Raw genomic sequence first — 18,062 nt, forward strand, 5'->3', positions numbered from 1 at the left:
CATGTTGAAATCTCTAGAAAGTCTTACCAATGGAGAAGCAAAAACCTGTATAACAACCTTACCCTTTTTTACCGTGCTCTGCCTGGTAATCTCCCATAACTGGCTTCCCTCCCCTACAAAACATCTTTTGACTTAGCTGGAAATGGTATTTAAGGTGATGAATTGGGCCACTGTAGGCAGGAGGTGCAGGAGACGTGGGTCCGATTCCTGTCTGGGGAAGACCCCCCTGGGCAGGGCATGGCAACCCACTCAAGTATTCTTGCCTGGAGAATCCCACGGACAGAGAGCCTGGCGGGCTACAGTCCATAAGGTCACACAGAGGTGGACACGAATGAAGTAACTGGGCACACAGCAGAGGGGGCTACTCGGTTTTCCCGCGTCTTGCTCATACATGCGGGAGGCATCCAAGTCTAAAAGGTCTCAAGTCTGTCACTAAGTAGTGTGTGACTCTGCGACCCCATGGACTGTAGCCCACCAGGCTCCTCTGTCCGGGGGAGCTCCCAGACAAGAATACTATAGTGGGTTCCATGCCCTCCTCCAGGCTATTTTCCCAACCCAGGGGTTGAACCTGCATCTCCTGCATTACAGGTGGATCCTTTACTGCTGAGCTACCAGGGAAGCTCCAAACAGAAGGGATACATGTTGTTAAACTTCTGTTTTTCTCTTGTTAATCTGTCTTTTTATTACAGAGGGGTCTTGGCCAAGAACCTAGGAGGATAAAGGGAAAAAATTCTTTTCTTCCCCTACAGTGTTCTGCAAATTTAAACTTCTTAGTTTTATGATTTCATATCTTACATGATATGATTTCTCACGATATAATTTCACATCTCATTAGATACATAAAGCTGATGTTCAATATATAGAAGTTGATTTACGTTTTTAAAACCTCCAGTGGGTATCTAGCAAAGAAGTGAAATTTAATCAAATCTCTTTTATACATGCTAATGTGTAATAGTTATTCCAGCAGTTATTTGAAATATAAACTTTAGTAGGACTCAAATGACTCAGTTAGTCCAGTCCATTCTGAGGTTGATGATGCCAATGTGGTATAGAACAGATGGCTAAGAATGGTGTTATATATATATGTTTACATACATATATATTATATATCTGATACAAACAGCTATAGGCTGATAGAGTTCTTAAAGAAAAGAATCTTCAAGGTTGACTGTATTCATTAATCCTAAAATAATGCAATTTCAATGAAATTCTTAAAACAAAAGCATAATGTTGAGACTTTCATTTTTCATATATTCAGAAATTATAAGTAATACCTTAATAAAACATAAGATCAAAAAGTCTCCAGTTTCCCCATTGGTCTAGAGCAGGACATGGTTCCTTAAGTTGCAACCACTTGACTAGTGAATGCAAAGAACAAAAATTATTGTCAATAATTCATGTGGTTAACACAGAAAAAATAGGCTGTAATATAAGGGAAGTTCCTAAAACGTTTCTTTCTGACAACCGTCACTTCATTAGAAAGAAACACAGACATTAAATAAATCAATGCACTAATAAATGTTAACTATCCACTGACTCATTATTTATACTATATTTATGAAAACAATTTTGAATTGGCTCCTAATAAAAGTACAATAATGGCATTGAAATAAGAAGTAGAGAAGAGACCTATATTAAGCGAGAAGCGGTAAAGCAAAAAAAACTACGGCTAGATAGTTAGAAGACACTGTTTCTGGCAGCCAAGCAAGCTAATAAAACAAATCATATCAGTTTGCCAGGATTAACAAACTTGGTAGAGCTATTCAAAATGGTAGTGAAAGAAAAAAATACCAAGTTATTTAGGCCCCACATATACTATAAAGCATATTAGTCTGGTGGTGCAACAGTTCAGCATGTTCTCATCAAAAAGCATAAGGCTAGGATCATATTTACTGACTATAAATAGACTTGTGTTCTAATTTTCTAACTCATCTTTTCCTGTTTTCCACTTTACTACTCTTTGAGAGAACAGATCAGAAACCAGAATAATATTTAGAAGTCACCAGTCTCACAACGGTCTAGCCTTTGGCTGTGGCTTCCTCTAGCAAGGAATTCTGCCAGGTCACTTCCAAAACCCAGCTCTGTTGGAGGGCCTAATGCTTTCTTTGAGTGAATGAATTTCTAGTACAGGGTCTTTGCAGCCCACAGGTCTGATCAGATCTGCTTGATGAGACTGTGGCCAATCATAACTGGCAAACACAATAGTGTCCAATGTTATCCAGAGACAGAATCAACAAACAAGCAAGGTGGGCCAAATGTGTCATTACCGTGGCAGCACACTCGAGGACAAGGGCAAGAGCAGTGTCCACACTTATTTCCAAAGAATTCCCAATGAGCTTTCTAAATTACTTGTTTTGCTGGATGTCATTTTACCAAGCTTGCTTAAAAAGAGTTGTCATGATTGGGGTCTGATGACATTTGTTGTAATAAGATTTAGCCCTCAGAGAGTTGTGAAATCTGGATCTGCTATAGAAATTACATTTGGCTCCTTGAGTAGTTGCATGAGACTCTCCTAGGAGCCAGATTTAGCATTAAATGGTAGGGCAGGCTCTGGAATGTGGCCAGGGCACAGGCCTTAAAAGGATCTTTAACCCAACTGAAAGCTACTACGCCGGGCATGTATGGAGAACTAGGTAGAGCAAAAGCACCAGGTACCTCACTCATACTCACTCTGTTGAAGAGAAATTAGGAAGAAGAGCTGTCAGTGCAGGAGGGTTGCCATAGTTCTTTGATGGCATGCATTTGCTCTTCATGATTACCCTCAGGCATGACACACAGTAGTAACAATAGCTGACATTCACTGGGCACTCGCTATGCACTAGGCATCATGCTAAGCCTTCTATGTGGATTATCTCACTCAATCCTCATCACAAACCAGCGAGGTAGGTACTGTTTGTATCCCTATGTCTGATTCACTGCAATGATGGCTTTTAACTCTATACCTCCAGGCTTCTATCCATGCCTTTTGCTATGGGACCTTTCATGAAAAATGCATTCCATCACCCCATTCTGCCAAACTGGACTGGCCTCGTGGCTGGCCTAGGTGAACAGAATGCAGACAGGACATTATGCCAGTCCTGAGCCTGGGCCTCAGGAAGCCTCGTGGTCTCTGCTTTCTCACTTGCACCTCTGCCATCACTAGGACAGCATGCCCAGGCTGGCTGGGTGACAGAAGGAAAATACTTGGAGTAGAACCAAGTCATCCTGATCACCTCTGCCAAAGTCAGCCTCGACCAGCTGGCCCCCAGACATTTGACAAACCAAGCCAAAATAAGCAGAGCTGCCTGGGGGATCACCAGCTAACTCCAGATGCATCAACATTAGGCCACTGACGTTTGGCGGTTGAGTGTTACAGAGCATTGCTATAGCAGCAAAGCTTGGGTACCATTCATAAACAGGAAAACAGAGAAACGAAGAGGTTAATTTGCCCAAAATGATAAGAGTAGAACTGGGCTATGAGATTTATATATATATGCCAGTTTTCAGAAAACCAGATGTAACTTCTTTATAAGGTCAATGTTTTGTAACTATATTTAGAAGTCCTTTAAAACTCAAATCACTTTGGTGTGCCTTAATTCAGACAGACCCAGAGAAACTGCAAAACTTAATTCTGCAAAGACCCAGAGAAACTGGCCGATATTATAGCTGATACCATTGACTAGGCAAAAAGAAACAGGGACACTTGATAGCCAGATAGAATATCCTTTCTTTGCATGAGCTGTGTTGAAGGGAGCTTGATCTCTATCAGTACAGTGGCTATACTGAGATCAACTCTTTTGAGGAGCAGCACCTGTAAGGAATGAAGAATCCCTCGGTATAAGGGCATTGCTATAGTGCATGACATTGACTTTCATGTGACTTCTGCCACTAACGTTAGAGTTACATCTCATTTACTCAACCACTGAGAAAAACAGTGAGCAGGGGAATTAGAGAACTTGAATATTAATGGCAGTTCATCAATTCAATTATATTGGCTAACTAATGAGGTGAATTCCTAGTATATGGAGGTTGCAAGTTCAAACTCTACCACTGCGATTGGACCCATGTGGGTACTTAAGTCTTCAGGACCAGCTGCAGCAGTATGGGGAGGGAGGGGAAACCTGTTCTTGGGAGAAGAATTACTATCAGAACTGCTCATGCAGAGCACTCAGAAAATTGGAAGATACTGTAGGTCATCTATGGCATTACTTGGGGACATGAATGATGTCCTTACCTTAAAGAGAAAAAGGAATAAGCTACTAGAATACAGGAGGAATCAGTGAATTGTTTGACACAGTAAGTAAAGTTTTAATTATGCATCTAATAAAGTCTCAATCAAAAGAATAATAAAAGATGTGTTCTTCTTTAACTAAATTAGCCTTCTGTATACAGACTGTCAACATACAAGAAGAGACCAGTTACTTTATCTTTTATTTCACTGTTGACAAAGTCTCTCTCCTTGACCAAATTTTAGCCAGGTTCCTCTACACCCTCTTCTTGACTAGGTCTCAACAATGGTTCCATCCTGTCCTTGCCTGGCCTGCACAGCCCAGTTTTACCAAGAATCCTGATGAGCCAGTTGAGAGAGAATCCCCTCCACTCTTGATATCTGAGCACCTAGCCTGCCTTCAGCAAAAGTCCCCTGACCAGGACTTCCCTGGCAGTCCAATGGTTAGAACACCACACTTCCACTGCAGGGAACATGGGTTCAATCCCTGGTTGAGGAACTAAGATCCCACATGATACATGGCACAACCGAAAAACAGAAGAAGAAAAAATGTCCCTTGACCTTTGAATGTTTCCTCTTAGTAATTTTCCATTCACTGACTCCTTCAACCTACTCTTTGGCCATAAATTCCCAGCTGTCTCAGCTATATTCAGAGTTGAGTCTGATCTTTCTCTCTCTTACTTTGAAAATCTTGACACCCTTTGCAATAGTCCTGAATAAAATCCTCTATAAAATTTTAACAAGTATCAGAATAATTTTCTTTAATGGGGTTTACCTTATAACAAAAAACAGAAAATTTGAGAGAACAGCAATAAAATGCCTATTGGCAGAGCTGAGTTACATGAATAAAGTAATTTGGGGACACAGTGTCTATAATGAAATAAAATTAGGTAGTTTAATAACTTAGTTCAGCCAAAATGTTCAAATGAAAACTCCGATTTCCTTGAATCCTTCAGAAACTACAATTTAAAGCACAAAGTAGAAAGATCTATTTTTTCCCTTTGCAGCAACATGATAGAAAATTGTTCTTTGAGGTATATATTAACATTTCTGCCTTTGTAACCAAAAAAAATGGTAAACATTTTAAAGATTGTTTTGATGAGAAATCTTACAGAGCCTTAGGTCATCATTCCAAACATCAGGGATCACTCCTCAGAATGATATATGTAGAAAATCCCAGAAATTGAGCTCAGTATGTGCACTGAGCCAAAGATATACCTCAAATGTTGCTCTTAGATGAAATCTCTGATAATCAGCTTGTTTCTTACTGTGTCCCTCTTTCTTCTGAAAATTATATGAATGTGAAAAAATGCAATGTCAACTGGTTAGATTTGAATTGATAGTGCTTTCACACTCTTTGTCTTTAAAATACTGAAATACTAGAAGCAAAATTTACTTCAACTGATTCCCACTTCTAAAATGCTAAGAAATAGGAATTACATCTCTTTTATTTGTATAAGATCTTAATATATGAATAAATAATTTCCTGATAAGAGTCAGTCCTAAAGGAAATCAATCCTGAATATTCATTGGAAGGACTAATGCTGAAGCTGAAACTCTAATACTTTGGCCACCTGATGCGAAGAGCTGACTCATTTAGAAAAGACCTTGATGCTGGGAAAGATTGAAGACAGGAGGAGAAGGGGATGACAGAGGATGAGATGGTTGGATGGCATTACTGACTCAATGGACATGACTTTGAGCAAGCTCCGGGAGTTGGTGATGGACAGGGAAGCCTGGCGTGCTGCAGTTGATGGGGTCACAAAGAGTCGGACACGACTGAACGACTGAACAACAACAAAGAGTGAATGAATTATAGGACAAGCCACTAAGAAGTCTCTTCATTATGACAGGTCTCCTCATTCCAGTCATTAAAATGGTGAAGATTCAAGTGTTTTTCACAAAGAGTCGGACACGACTGAACGACTGAACAACAACAAAGAGTGAATGAATTATAGGATAAGCCACTAAGAAGTCTCTTCATTATGACAGGTCTCCTCATTCCAGTCATTAAAATGGTGAAGATTCAAGTGTTTTTCAGAGAGAAGCAAGGGAATAGAACACCCACTTCAAACTAGATTGTTTGAACTTGAATTCCACCTAACCATTTTCAGGCTATATGACCTTGGGGAATTCACTTAAACTCAGAGCTTCAGTGTCCTAATCTGGAAAATGAGGACAGTAAAAGCAATTATAGGACTATTGTGAGGTCTAAATGAGTTAACACACCAAAAGCTCTTAGAACACATACTAGATATCCAACTACATCTCAGTAAAAGTTAGCTACTTTCTTATCATCACCAGATTTTTAAAACATTATGTAGCCATCTCTGGGATCTTCGTGTGCCTGCCATGGACTTCGATATCTATCTGGGGCATTTACACATACATGATAGAAATAAATTATCATTAATAATAAAAAAAATGGAAGACAACAAACAACTTTAGACCACCCTCCCACAAAAACACATACCTCTAAATCTTCTCTCCTGTCACTCAGGTCATGAGCCTACGGATCAGGGTTTGTCACGGTAAGATAGGAGCATCATCTCTACTGACTGTGACAATACATCATGGATTCTCTGAGAGAGTTTCACTTTCATACTCTGCATATAACTTTCCACAAAAGCAACTTGTTAAATGTATAACTAATATGCTGTATTTTTAAATTATGCATGATCTTCTTCTAAATAACTTGAAAAAATTAAAGAAGTTCTCTGACAGACAAGGTCATGACTTTGGGATCTGAAAACTGGAGAAAAAATGTTAGTGTACAAGGCACAAGATGGTATCCCAAGGACAGATTCAGTTTGGCCTCCAAAGTATTGCCAAGATTTAAAATGTGGGATATTTCACATAAAACTCCGTATTTCTGACTTCTCTCAGAAAACCAGAAGCCGAGCAACCCTCAGCAGGCACCCTGCATGAAAAGAGCCTGAAGTGAATCCTGACTATCACAGCCATTGCAGATCGTCAGTACTGTGTCTCAGATTCACCTGGGGCAATTGCCACTCCTCACTGCACTTGCCCCAGCCTTTGCTGACACTCAGCCAGCTTTAGTTCTGTACGTTATTTAATGTTCCTCACTGGCTCTGAGGGGATTTGAGCTTGGAACTCCTGACTTTTGCCTTGACTGAGTCTTTTACAACTTTTGGGCACTGAACACCTTTAACTTGCAGACTTGACACCACCTGGTCCCTGAGCCAATGAGAACCAAGCCTCCAAGGTGCTTACTTCAGAGCAGAATTTGGAATTTGTTGATGGTTTGCTGGTATCCCAGAGAACCTGAAACAGCCTCAGCAAGTAGCAGCCTGACTTCAACTCCCAGACCATGAATCCCTTGTGGGGACTGCTTGAGTCCTTCCCCTCTCATAATATTAGAGCCCTCTGAGAAACCCAGTTGGTCAGACACTGACAACTCTACCTTCCCAGTCCCGGCTACTAGCACCCACTCACCCAGGGACTCAGCCCTGCCATGCTGATCTCAAAGTATCCCTCTTCAATTCTTCAGACAAGGACAGTCCAAGGTGGTAGCCACATACAGCAAGTGAACACTTGAAACAGGGATAGTCCAAATTGAGATGTGCTATAAATATGAAGCATGCATGCAGTTTCAAAGACCTAATATAAAATAAAGCATAAAAACTACTGTATCAATAATTTTCTATTAATGACTAGTTGAAATGATAATATTTTGGATATATTTGATTAAACAAAATATAGTATTAAAATTCATTTCATCTATTTCCTTTTACTTTTTAAATAAGGCTAGTAGAAAATACAAAATGACATATGTGGCTCATATCAAGTTATATTGGATAGTGATACTTTAGGTAACAGTCAGCCGCTGTCCGAAGAGTTCCACAACCCCCTACTCTCACGCCACTGGCCTGTCCCTGTGGTCTAAGTAACATTTGCAGCCAGTCCCACATGGATTAAGGCCCTGTCTCATTATCTGAAAGGCTCTTTCAGATAGTATCTGATTGTTCCATGTGGCCTCTTTAAGAGGCTTTCTGTGAAAGGATTCTCCTTTTTCTACATCCCATCCTTCCCCTTTCTAATTAAATTTTGAATACTCCCATAATTAGGTGTGAGTGAATGAATATGAGCTATATGTGTGTGGCTGTGTGCACATGCATATGGGAAGTCACAAGGAAACAGTAACATAAAATTGTGTGTTCTCCCCAATTAAAAGGAAGAGAGGTAGGTTGGGGGAGGGAAAAAGGATGCTTTCTCCTCCACAAATGAAACTTCAAAGTGAACTACTCCTCCCACCCTCTCTAGAACAAAGTGTGCCAACCAGTTGGGCCAATGGCAGTTGGGCCAACCCGCCATTAAGAGGCTGTAGAGACAGAGATACTGCGGAGAAGCACACAGTCTCTTAGAGAAACCCAGGTACCAGTTTTCAAATAAAAACTGAAACAGCTCAGAGGAAAACAACCACCACCACCACAAAAGCAGAACTAAAAAGTAGCCTGGAGGCCCACACACAGGGTTTGGCACAGTCTATTTAAACCAATTTATTTTATTTTTTGTTTGTTTGTTTTGTTTTTTTTTAATTTTTACAACTCATTTAATGGCAACTCGTATTCATCAAACTAGCAATGGTTATTTTCAAAAATTATCACACTAGCTGTGCTACCATTTCTCAAGGTTGATCAGATACCTAGAGTCACAGACAATTCCCACACAAGATACGTCATGTAAATCAGACTTAAATCAATGAAATTTTCCATGATCTGAAATCAAAGTGGTTACTTGTGCTAACGTAACAGGCTTTAGTAATCAATGTACTGCTGTCCTGAGTCAAATGCCTGCCCTGCTCACATGAATCACCAGGGCTGCTTTTTGGTGCTGTTTGCAAACAAATAAATAATGCAAAGGCCTTGCTACTCTAAGTGTGGTCCCCGGGACCAGCAGTATCGACATCACTGGGGAGCTGGTTATGCAAATTTTTGGATCCTACCCCAGACCCAGTTAAAATGCAGTGAGATTTTGCATTTAACCCACAAGATCCTCCAGTGATTCTGGTACACATTAAAGTTTGAGAAGCACCTGAAGTTTACCCTTCTGACTGCATTCATTTGCTTAACAATTGTTTTTGGGGGAAAAAAAAAAAAAAAACAATGGCAGCCCTCCCTCTGAGTTAGTATCTCTGGAATTTGTCCCAATGGGGATCTTTCTGTTTTTCTTTTTGCACTGTAGCTAATAATAAAGAATGTTTTTCAAGTAAATCAGTGGTTCCAGGTGGTTCTTGGATGAGAGCCCTGCAACATGGCTATAAAAAGCCAGATATTTCTCTTATAAGTTCCGAACTTAAATATTCCCTGAAGCAAACAGCTTCTGCTTAAGAGCAGCAAATAATTTTACGTAAAATAGATGAGTATCTGTGTAACGATCACACTACCTCCTCATCCCACGTACACCACAACATCGGGGGGGAGTGCCAAAATCAACTTTATTTTAAAAGGTCACATGCTGACAAGAAAAAGGGACTTTCACACCAAAACTGAGAAAAACAAATTAATCCACATACTTTTCATATTACTTAAAATTCTTCTACTGCAAAAAAAAAAAATCCTGTTATATAAAAACACCTCCACTATCCCTTAATTGTTTTTATATCCTTTCCAGGGCTTATAATGTTACCACTGTGATTATCTGATAAATTCTCAATCCATTTACTCTTACCAAGGAGTGAAAGAAAACACAATGGGAATATTGAATATTTTGAAACAACATTAATTCTTCAGTGGAATTATTTGCAAGAAGAGTACTTTCAGGTTCAAATATAAAGTCTCAAATTTGGCATTAAATTCTCCCAAGTATCAAAGACAGGAAAAAAAAAACCCTAAGTAAATGTACTTAGATGTATGGCATTCCAAAGCAAACTTCAGCACATAATACATAGTTGTAATACACATCGACACGTAATACCAACTAGTTGAATTATCATGACTTATCAAGAGTTTTAACTTTCTTTGCCTTTAAATCCAGTGTTTAATGATCACTTGCATTCAAGGTGCTTATATTCAAATCTGATTGACCATAACAGATTGTTATTAGTGAGGGAGAGCAAAATATACCATCCCAAAAATGCTTCCCAGGTGACGCAGTGGTAAAGAATCCGCCTGCTAATGCAGAAGACATGGGTTCGACCTCTGGGTCGGGAAGATCCCTGGAAAAGGAAATGGCAAACCACTCCAGTATTCTTGCCTGGAAAATTCTAATGACAGAGGAGCTTGGCAGGCTACAGTCCATGGAGTTGCAAAGAGTCAGACATGACTGAGCATACAGAGAGAAAATATGTCCCTTTGGCATATTGATTATTTGGGGCTGATTATTTTTTGAGAGGCTGCAGACACAGGAATTTTCCTGAAAGCAGAGAAGTCACTCTTTTGTGAGAGAAGTTAACCTTTATAAGGGTAATCACCATTGTAAAGGGGCCTCCGTTTCTGTACGGAGGGTGACTAAATCTCTAGAAACTCTTACCAATGGAGAAGTTAAGAACTTAAATCTGTGTAACAACCATCCTTAATTACTGCATTTTGCCTGGTAACCTATAATTGGCTTCTCCCTTTGCTCAACATCTTATTTCATCTTTAGCTCGACTTGGAATTTAAGGTGGTAGCTTCAGCCATTTCTGGAAGTTACTCAGTTGTCCTGAGTATAGAAAATACACATGTTATTAAACTTGTTAGTTTTTCTCCTATTAATCTTGTATTACAGGAGAGTCTCAGCCAAGAACCTAGAAGAGTAGAGAAAACGTTGTCTTCCCCTACCTAATCATTCCTAGACGCTCTGCTTCATGCCATTTGTAAAATATAATTCTTCATAAAGAGAATGCACACCAAAAAAAAAAACTAGATAAATTTCCATTTCTAATTCAAAATGGACCTTCTCCTCCAATGCTACTGAAACGATGGAAAACATACAGCCAAAATGAGTAGACTTTTTAAAATTCATGGCCTCCAGGGAATTCTCTGGTGGTCCAGTTGTTAGTACTCTGCATTTTCACTGCCAAGGGCCTGGGTTCGATCCCTGGTTAGGGAAAAAAGATCCCACAAGCCTTGTGGCATGGTGAAAAATAAAAATAAAATTCATGACCTCCAACCTCACCCAAACCATTACAGCCTCCGGGCACCCGGACTACATTCCCTCAGTTTACTCAGTGCTCCACTCCCCTGGACAACGATTTCATACCTTCCCTCTCCTCCAATCTTCCACCTCAACCTCTGTCCTAAACTCCATTGTACTTCCTCCACTGCCCCTTTGACATCTCCACCGGGAAGTCTGATAACATCTCAAATTCAACAGGGCCCAAACTGAACCCCTGATCGTCCCTTCTAAACTCAATCCTCCCCACAGCACTCCTCTTCTCAGTTAACAGCAACTCTGTATTGCCACTTAATCAGACTCAGAGCTCCGGCTCTCAGATCCCTCAATAAATCTATCAGCAAATTGTGTTGGTTCTACCCTTCAGAATGTATTCAGAATACCATGCCTTCTCACAATGTCCACGGCTACCGCCTGGTCCAAGCCACCATCACCTCTGGCCTGGTCCCTCTGACAGTCTCCTAATTGGCCTCCCTGCTTCTATTCTTGACCTGCTACAATCTCTTCACAGCACAGCGGCCAGGGTGAGCCTCTCAACATAAGTCAAGTGACAACAGGCCTCTGCTAAAAAGCCTGCAATAGCTCCCCACTCCACTCAGCATCAAAGCCAGCACTCTTACAGTGTCCTACAAGTCTTCTAAAACGCCACGTCAGCCCTGCTATTGCTCTGACCGCAGCATCTGCTTGTCTCACCCCCACTCACCCAGCTCCAGCCACAGGGACCTCCCTGCTCCCCCTTGAGCACTCCAGGCACATCCCTGCCTCAGGGATTTTGCACTAGCTGTTCCATCTGCTTAGAATACTCTTCCTCCAGATACCTGCCGTATCTGATTCTCTCACACCTCCTTCAAATCTTTACCAAATGTCATCTTCACAGTGAGGCTTTCTTTGACCATCTCATTTAATCCTACAACCCTCCCCACACACTCACACCTTCCAGCACTCCTGATTTGTCTTTACCCGGATCTCATTCTTCTCTTTTCCAGAGTCTTTATCATAATGAATACAACTGTTTTGATTTTTTTTTTTTTTTTTTTTTGTCATCTCAGTGAGGTCAGGGATCTTTGTTCTCTGCTGCCTCAAAAAGTGCCTATAACAATGCCTGGTATATAACAGATATTCAACATATATTTATTCAGTAAATGAGTGAAATTAAACCTCAGCCTTTATTAGTGGATTCATCTGGATGGGTCATTAACACCACTACAACAAATAGCCACAGATCATGGGTACATGGAAGTTGATTACAATGTTCTTTGCACATATGTTTAGAAATTCACAAAATAAAAAGATTTCTTTTTAAGCTTATGAAAAAAACCTGACAGTGTTCTCTGTGAAACAAATGTCACATCTCTTTAGTTTTTAGATGATAGTGAAAGGAAAAGGGGGGGGGGAGTCCCTGCATTGTATTTCTATTTCTAAGCCACTTAATAGTTGCTAAACATGAGAGAGTGTGAAGAAAAGAGAACCCTCTTACACTGTTGGTGGGAATGGAAAAAAATAGTACAGCCACTGTGGAAAACATTAGGGAGGCTTCTTAAAAAACTAAAATAGAACTATCATATGATCCAGCAATCCTACTCCTGGGCATTTATCCAAAAAAACTCTAATTCAAAAAAATGCATGCACCCCATTGTTCACAGCAGCATTATTTACAATAGCCAAGACATGGAAGCAACCTTACTGTCCATCAACAGATGAATGGATAAAGAAGGTGTGATATATATACATATTACATACACACACACACACACACACATACACAGAATGGAATATTACTCAAGCATAAAAAAGAGTGAAATAATTCCATTTGCAGCAACATGGACAGGACCTAGAGATTATCATACTAAGTGAAGTAAGTCAGACAGAGAAAAACAAATATCATACAATATCACTTAAACGTAGAATCTCAAAAAAAATGATACAAATGAACTTATTTTATAAAACAGAAATAGACTCACAGACATAGAAAACAAATTTATATTTGCCAAAGGGGGAAGAGGGGAGGGATAAATTAGAAGTTTGGGATTAACAAATACATACTACTATATATATAAAATAGATAAACAACAAGGTCTTACTGTATAGCACAGGGAATTATACTCAGTATCTTATAATAACATATGATGGAAAAGAATAGATATATATGTATGTATAACAATCACTTTGCTGTATATCTGAAACTAACACAACTTTGTAAAGCAACTATTACTTCAATTGTTTGTTTAGAGGGGTGGGTTGGGGAGGGATGGGGGAGGGATGTTCAAGTGGGAGGGGACATGGGTAAACCTATGGCTGATTCATGTTGATGTTTGGTAGAAACCAACGCAATACTGTAAAGCAATTATCCTTCAATTAAAAACAAATTGATTTTTAAAAATTGTTTCTTTTCAACCCAATCAAACAATGGGCAGAAGACCTAAATATGCATTTCTCCACAGATGGCCAATAGGCACATGAAAAGATGCTTGACATTGCTAATTGTCACATTATAGTATATATACAACTATTAGAAACATAACTAAGTCATTTTGCTATATACCAGAAACTAACACAACACTGTAAATCAACTATACTTCAATTTTTTTAGGTTGTTTATTTTGAAGAACAAGTAAGTATAACTGGCATAAAAGAAAAGCTGTTAAATATATTACAAATCATTTCATCACTGGGTCTCCAGCTTCCTAACCTTTAAAACAAAGAAATCTGATGGAATATCTCTATCTTCTGTAATTACAATGGTTCAAATATCTAATCCCAAAATTATCCAGGCCCTCTTTTTTACTAAGCATTGACTGAACACATTTAATTTCTACAGGAGAAATTCTGACTCTATATGGCATGATTTCATGCTGTTTTCTCATTTCTAAATTTTCATGATAACATTATACATTTGAGTTTTGAATTAATATGGTACTGCAAGAATTCCTCTTTGAAGCAAAACTGTTATCTAGATTCATCACTTTAAGAGCTAGAAGGCTGATATTGGCCTGCTGACCATATTATCTATCTCAGATCTGGTTAACTGCCATTGTTTTCATCAGCTGGGGGGGCAGCACTTACCATTTCCTTCTTGTCTTCCTGGAAGTGTACATCCACAAACATTTTTCCAACAACATAAGGGAGGGTACTTTCAATAAAGTTCACACATTTGTCCCACTGAGGCAACAAAGTTGTGGTCCCCTGGATTACCTGTGGGAGATAATCGAACCAGATTGAGCTTCACTTGGATAAAACCAAAGGCTGAAAAAATGGTCAAACAACCTGAAGGATACAGTCTACAAAACACTACATGCCGCCACCCATATACATGTGTCAGATAATAAACCGAAGGTAAAATCAAATGAAGAAAAATATTCTGCTTGTCTCATTATATGTAAAACTAAGAGAAAATATTTTAAGAGAGGATAATAATGTATCCCTCCTTTCCTTCCAATTTTCCCACTGAACAAAGGATGTGGACAATAGCATAGTTTTTCTGCAGTTGGCAGGGACGTGAAAGGATACTGTCCAAGTGTCCAGATGGTAGTTAATACATTCTGAGAACTAAAGTCCTACCAAGAAAGGTTTAAAATCAATGGGTGATCAAAGTCCCCCCAGTCCCAGCAAAGGCTTCCTTGCTCTGGAAAGTACACTCACATGACAGACCAGGAAAATATGCCCACCATGAACAACCCAAGAGGCATATTTACATTGTGTCATAACAGAACACACTGGTAACCAAGTAAAAAATAGATGTGTTTTTCTCATCTGTCCCAATTAAACCATTATAAGAAAACATTTACAAACAAGTAAGGAAGGTCCAAAGCAGGACTTGGAAGGCTCAAAGGCTTACTCTTCGGGGTTGAAGACAAAGAAATAAATATCATTTAAGCTGCCCCTGTGGGTTGGGAGTTTGGAGTGCTCAAAATGCAAAGTAAAGGTAGACAGCAAGGGGAGGCTCTGAGAACAGTGGCTGGCTAATATCATCCAGTGAATGATATTAGACCCCGGTTGTAGGTACAGAGCAAATGTGATTAACACTGAAGTTTATCTATTCTTCCTCTACTTTCTGATAACATAACCACTCTCCGAGGTAAGGAATGAATCTATTTTTAAAACTTCTAGAGAAAGAGATCCTACAACTTTCTTTGGCAATTCAGTATTATATTTAGCACTTTATGCTTAAGAAACATCCCTTCATACCTAACCTCAAATTTTCACACACTACTTCTTACACCTCTCTCTCTTATTTTCTTCACAGTGGGGGTGGAAAGCAGCTGGGGACCATCTTTTATGTGATCCATGGAAGTTAAAAATACACACAGACACATATATATAATCTACTAGTTTTACAGCTTAACCCTTTGCTATGACCTCAATATAAATAGTTGTTTTATGATATTTTCTATCAAGTTCAGTACCCTAGTGACTTCAAGGGCCAAAATGTATCCAAAATAATTGTGCTACTACTCAAGAGCTTCTCCAGTGTTCCCTAATAATTAAAATGCCTATTAAATGAAATTAGAGCTTACAAAATTTTCCATTACTTAACTATAAATTAAGAGAAAATTAACTTAAAATATTTGTTAAGGTCCCAAAATTCCTAAAATGTTAAAAAAAAAAAAAGAGCCACAAAACCCTTAAGTCTGTATTGGTAAGAGAATTACTCAGAAAAGCCTCTGAAACTAAGAGTGACACTTATGTAAGTTAAAGAGAACAAGTGTGGGAGAGGAGCAGAGATCACAGGGCTGGATGAGGAGGGGGAAAAGAAAAGCATTTTAGGCAGTTGAACCACAACTCAGAGGAGACTAAATTTAGGCCTCTTTGGCCTAGTAGAATTAGGATAAATTAGATTGAATTAAGAAGACCAACACTAATGAAAAAGAAATAAAAGGCAAAAAAAGACTGAAGATCGAGCTAGAGTTAGAGACAAAACACTATCCCTAAATTAAAGATGAAACTTTACCATCTAATACATATAGCATGCATATTTTGAATATTGAGAATACTGAAAATGAAAGATAGTTACAAATATATCACTAAGAAATATTAAAATTATAATTATAGTGTCCCACTTAAAAACACTGGGGGAAAGGGGAATAAATTGGTAAGAAGGGGAGGGTGAAAACGTGATGGTCTCATGTATTGCCCTAAATATCTTTACACACCTTCATCAAAGAAGAGCTTGAATATACTTTACTGTATGTAAGGTTTACCTCAATAAAAAGAAATAAAGCCCCCAAAAAGTAGAACTTAAGCTGTAAAATTCCCTCTGCCCAATCCCTAAAGATGGATTTTATTGGATTAGTTAATATACAGACTGTTCTGGCATGTAAAGTTATCCAGTGATGTAACAATGCAATCTTCTTAAAACTTACCCGTGAGAACTCCAGCCACCTATACTGAAAGCGCCTGCTTAAGTTCGGAATTCTGGAATAAACCATCCTCCACACCAAATAGTTGGCAATGGTCCTGTTAACAGAAAGAGAATGCATTTATTGTACTAAGCTTGATATCTGATACTCTGCAGAACACCTTGGGAAAATCTGTTGGCAAAGCTCCACGGAGGGACCTTTTGCTCATACAAAACTGCGGAACTTTCACTTGAGAAATGACATCAGATGATACAATGTCAATAAGCTCAACCAAAAATGGCTTGCTTTTCACCACCTAACGCAGACAGATGATATGAAAATTCTCGCCCCAGGTCTCAGCATGAACATTTTGCTTTCCCACTCACAACATGGAGTCCAATGTTATCCATGCTTTCATGCCTAGAAATTGTCGATACCTTCCAATTATTAGGTGACTTGACAAAATGCAGATGGATTCTTACCTTTTGGAAACAAAATGCAATATACTGGCTAATGCCAATTATCTAGATATGCACCCTGGTTGGATACCTACTAGAGTGGGAGTTTGGGCAAGTCACTTAAGTTCATCTTTCTTTGTCATATAATGAGGATGACCTCTACCTTACAGGGTTATTGTCAAGTTCATCTTTCTTTGTCATATAATATATATGTTCATATAATATAATATAAGTTCATCTTTCTTTGTCATATAATGAGGATGACCTCTACCTTACAGGGTTATTGTCAAGTTAAAATAACTAACAAAATGTTTGACAGAGTAAATTTCAGGTTTTCTTATTGCTGTTCACTTCCAAACACATAAACAACCCCATACACCCATAATATCCACAACACATGTTTTTAAAAATCCATTGCATTTCCTTAATTGCTGCCTTTTTCTGTAAGCAAAAGGCACCTTGACCTCAAAAGTATGTGTGATCTGAGTTAATTTCCAACTCAATAGTGATGATGAATTTTTAATGACCCATCCCCTCCCAGCTGTGCCATTACCATGGTGACTAATAACACACATTCTTGAGATGGCTCTTGGGGTCAGCCAGCCATGTGAGAGCAGTGTGACCTGATGATGGTAACTGGCCAATCAAGAATAACCCACACTCTCATTTGCATGGCATCCTAACTCAGTGGACATTCACTCTTAGCAACTAAATCTATTTCAGTGTATACACCCAACATATGTATAGCTATTTTAATTTATATAGAGATATATTAATGGACTAACATATCAGGAATGTCTTTAACAAATATAGAAATAGAAATTTTGAAAGAGAAAATGAAATAAAGATGTTTTCCAAAGTCCTTAATTAATCCTTCAAACACCTTTAGTTAATTCTTCAATACACATTATCCATATAGGATTAGGTTAATACAACAACAGTCAA

General features: G+C 38.8%; 1 protein-coding gene across 1 annotated transcript in view; it reads right to left on the reverse strand.

Moving 5' to 3' along the window:
• The window catches only part of PHEX (phosphate regulating endopeptidase X-linked), a 199,095-nt gene that overhangs the window by 115,676 nt on the left and 65,357 nt on the right, over positions 1–18,062 (reverse strand). Inside the window, exons 10-11 of the mRNA XM_061136653.1 lie at positions 16,684–16,777; positions 14,387–14,515 (exon numbers count right to left, since the gene is read on the reverse strand). Coding sequence (XP_060992636.1) covers positions 14,387–14,515; positions 16,684–16,777 — 223 coding nt within the window. The remainder of the gene's footprint in view (positions 1–14,386; positions 14,516–16,683; positions 16,778–18,062) is intronic.

This window comes from Dama dama, chromosome X (assembly GCF_033118175.1).
Source record: "Dama dama isolate Ldn47 chromosome X, ASM3311817v1, whole genome shotgun sequence".
Classification (NCBI taxonomy): Eukaryota; Metazoa; Chordata; class Mammalia; order Artiodactyla; family Cervidae; genus Dama; species Dama dama.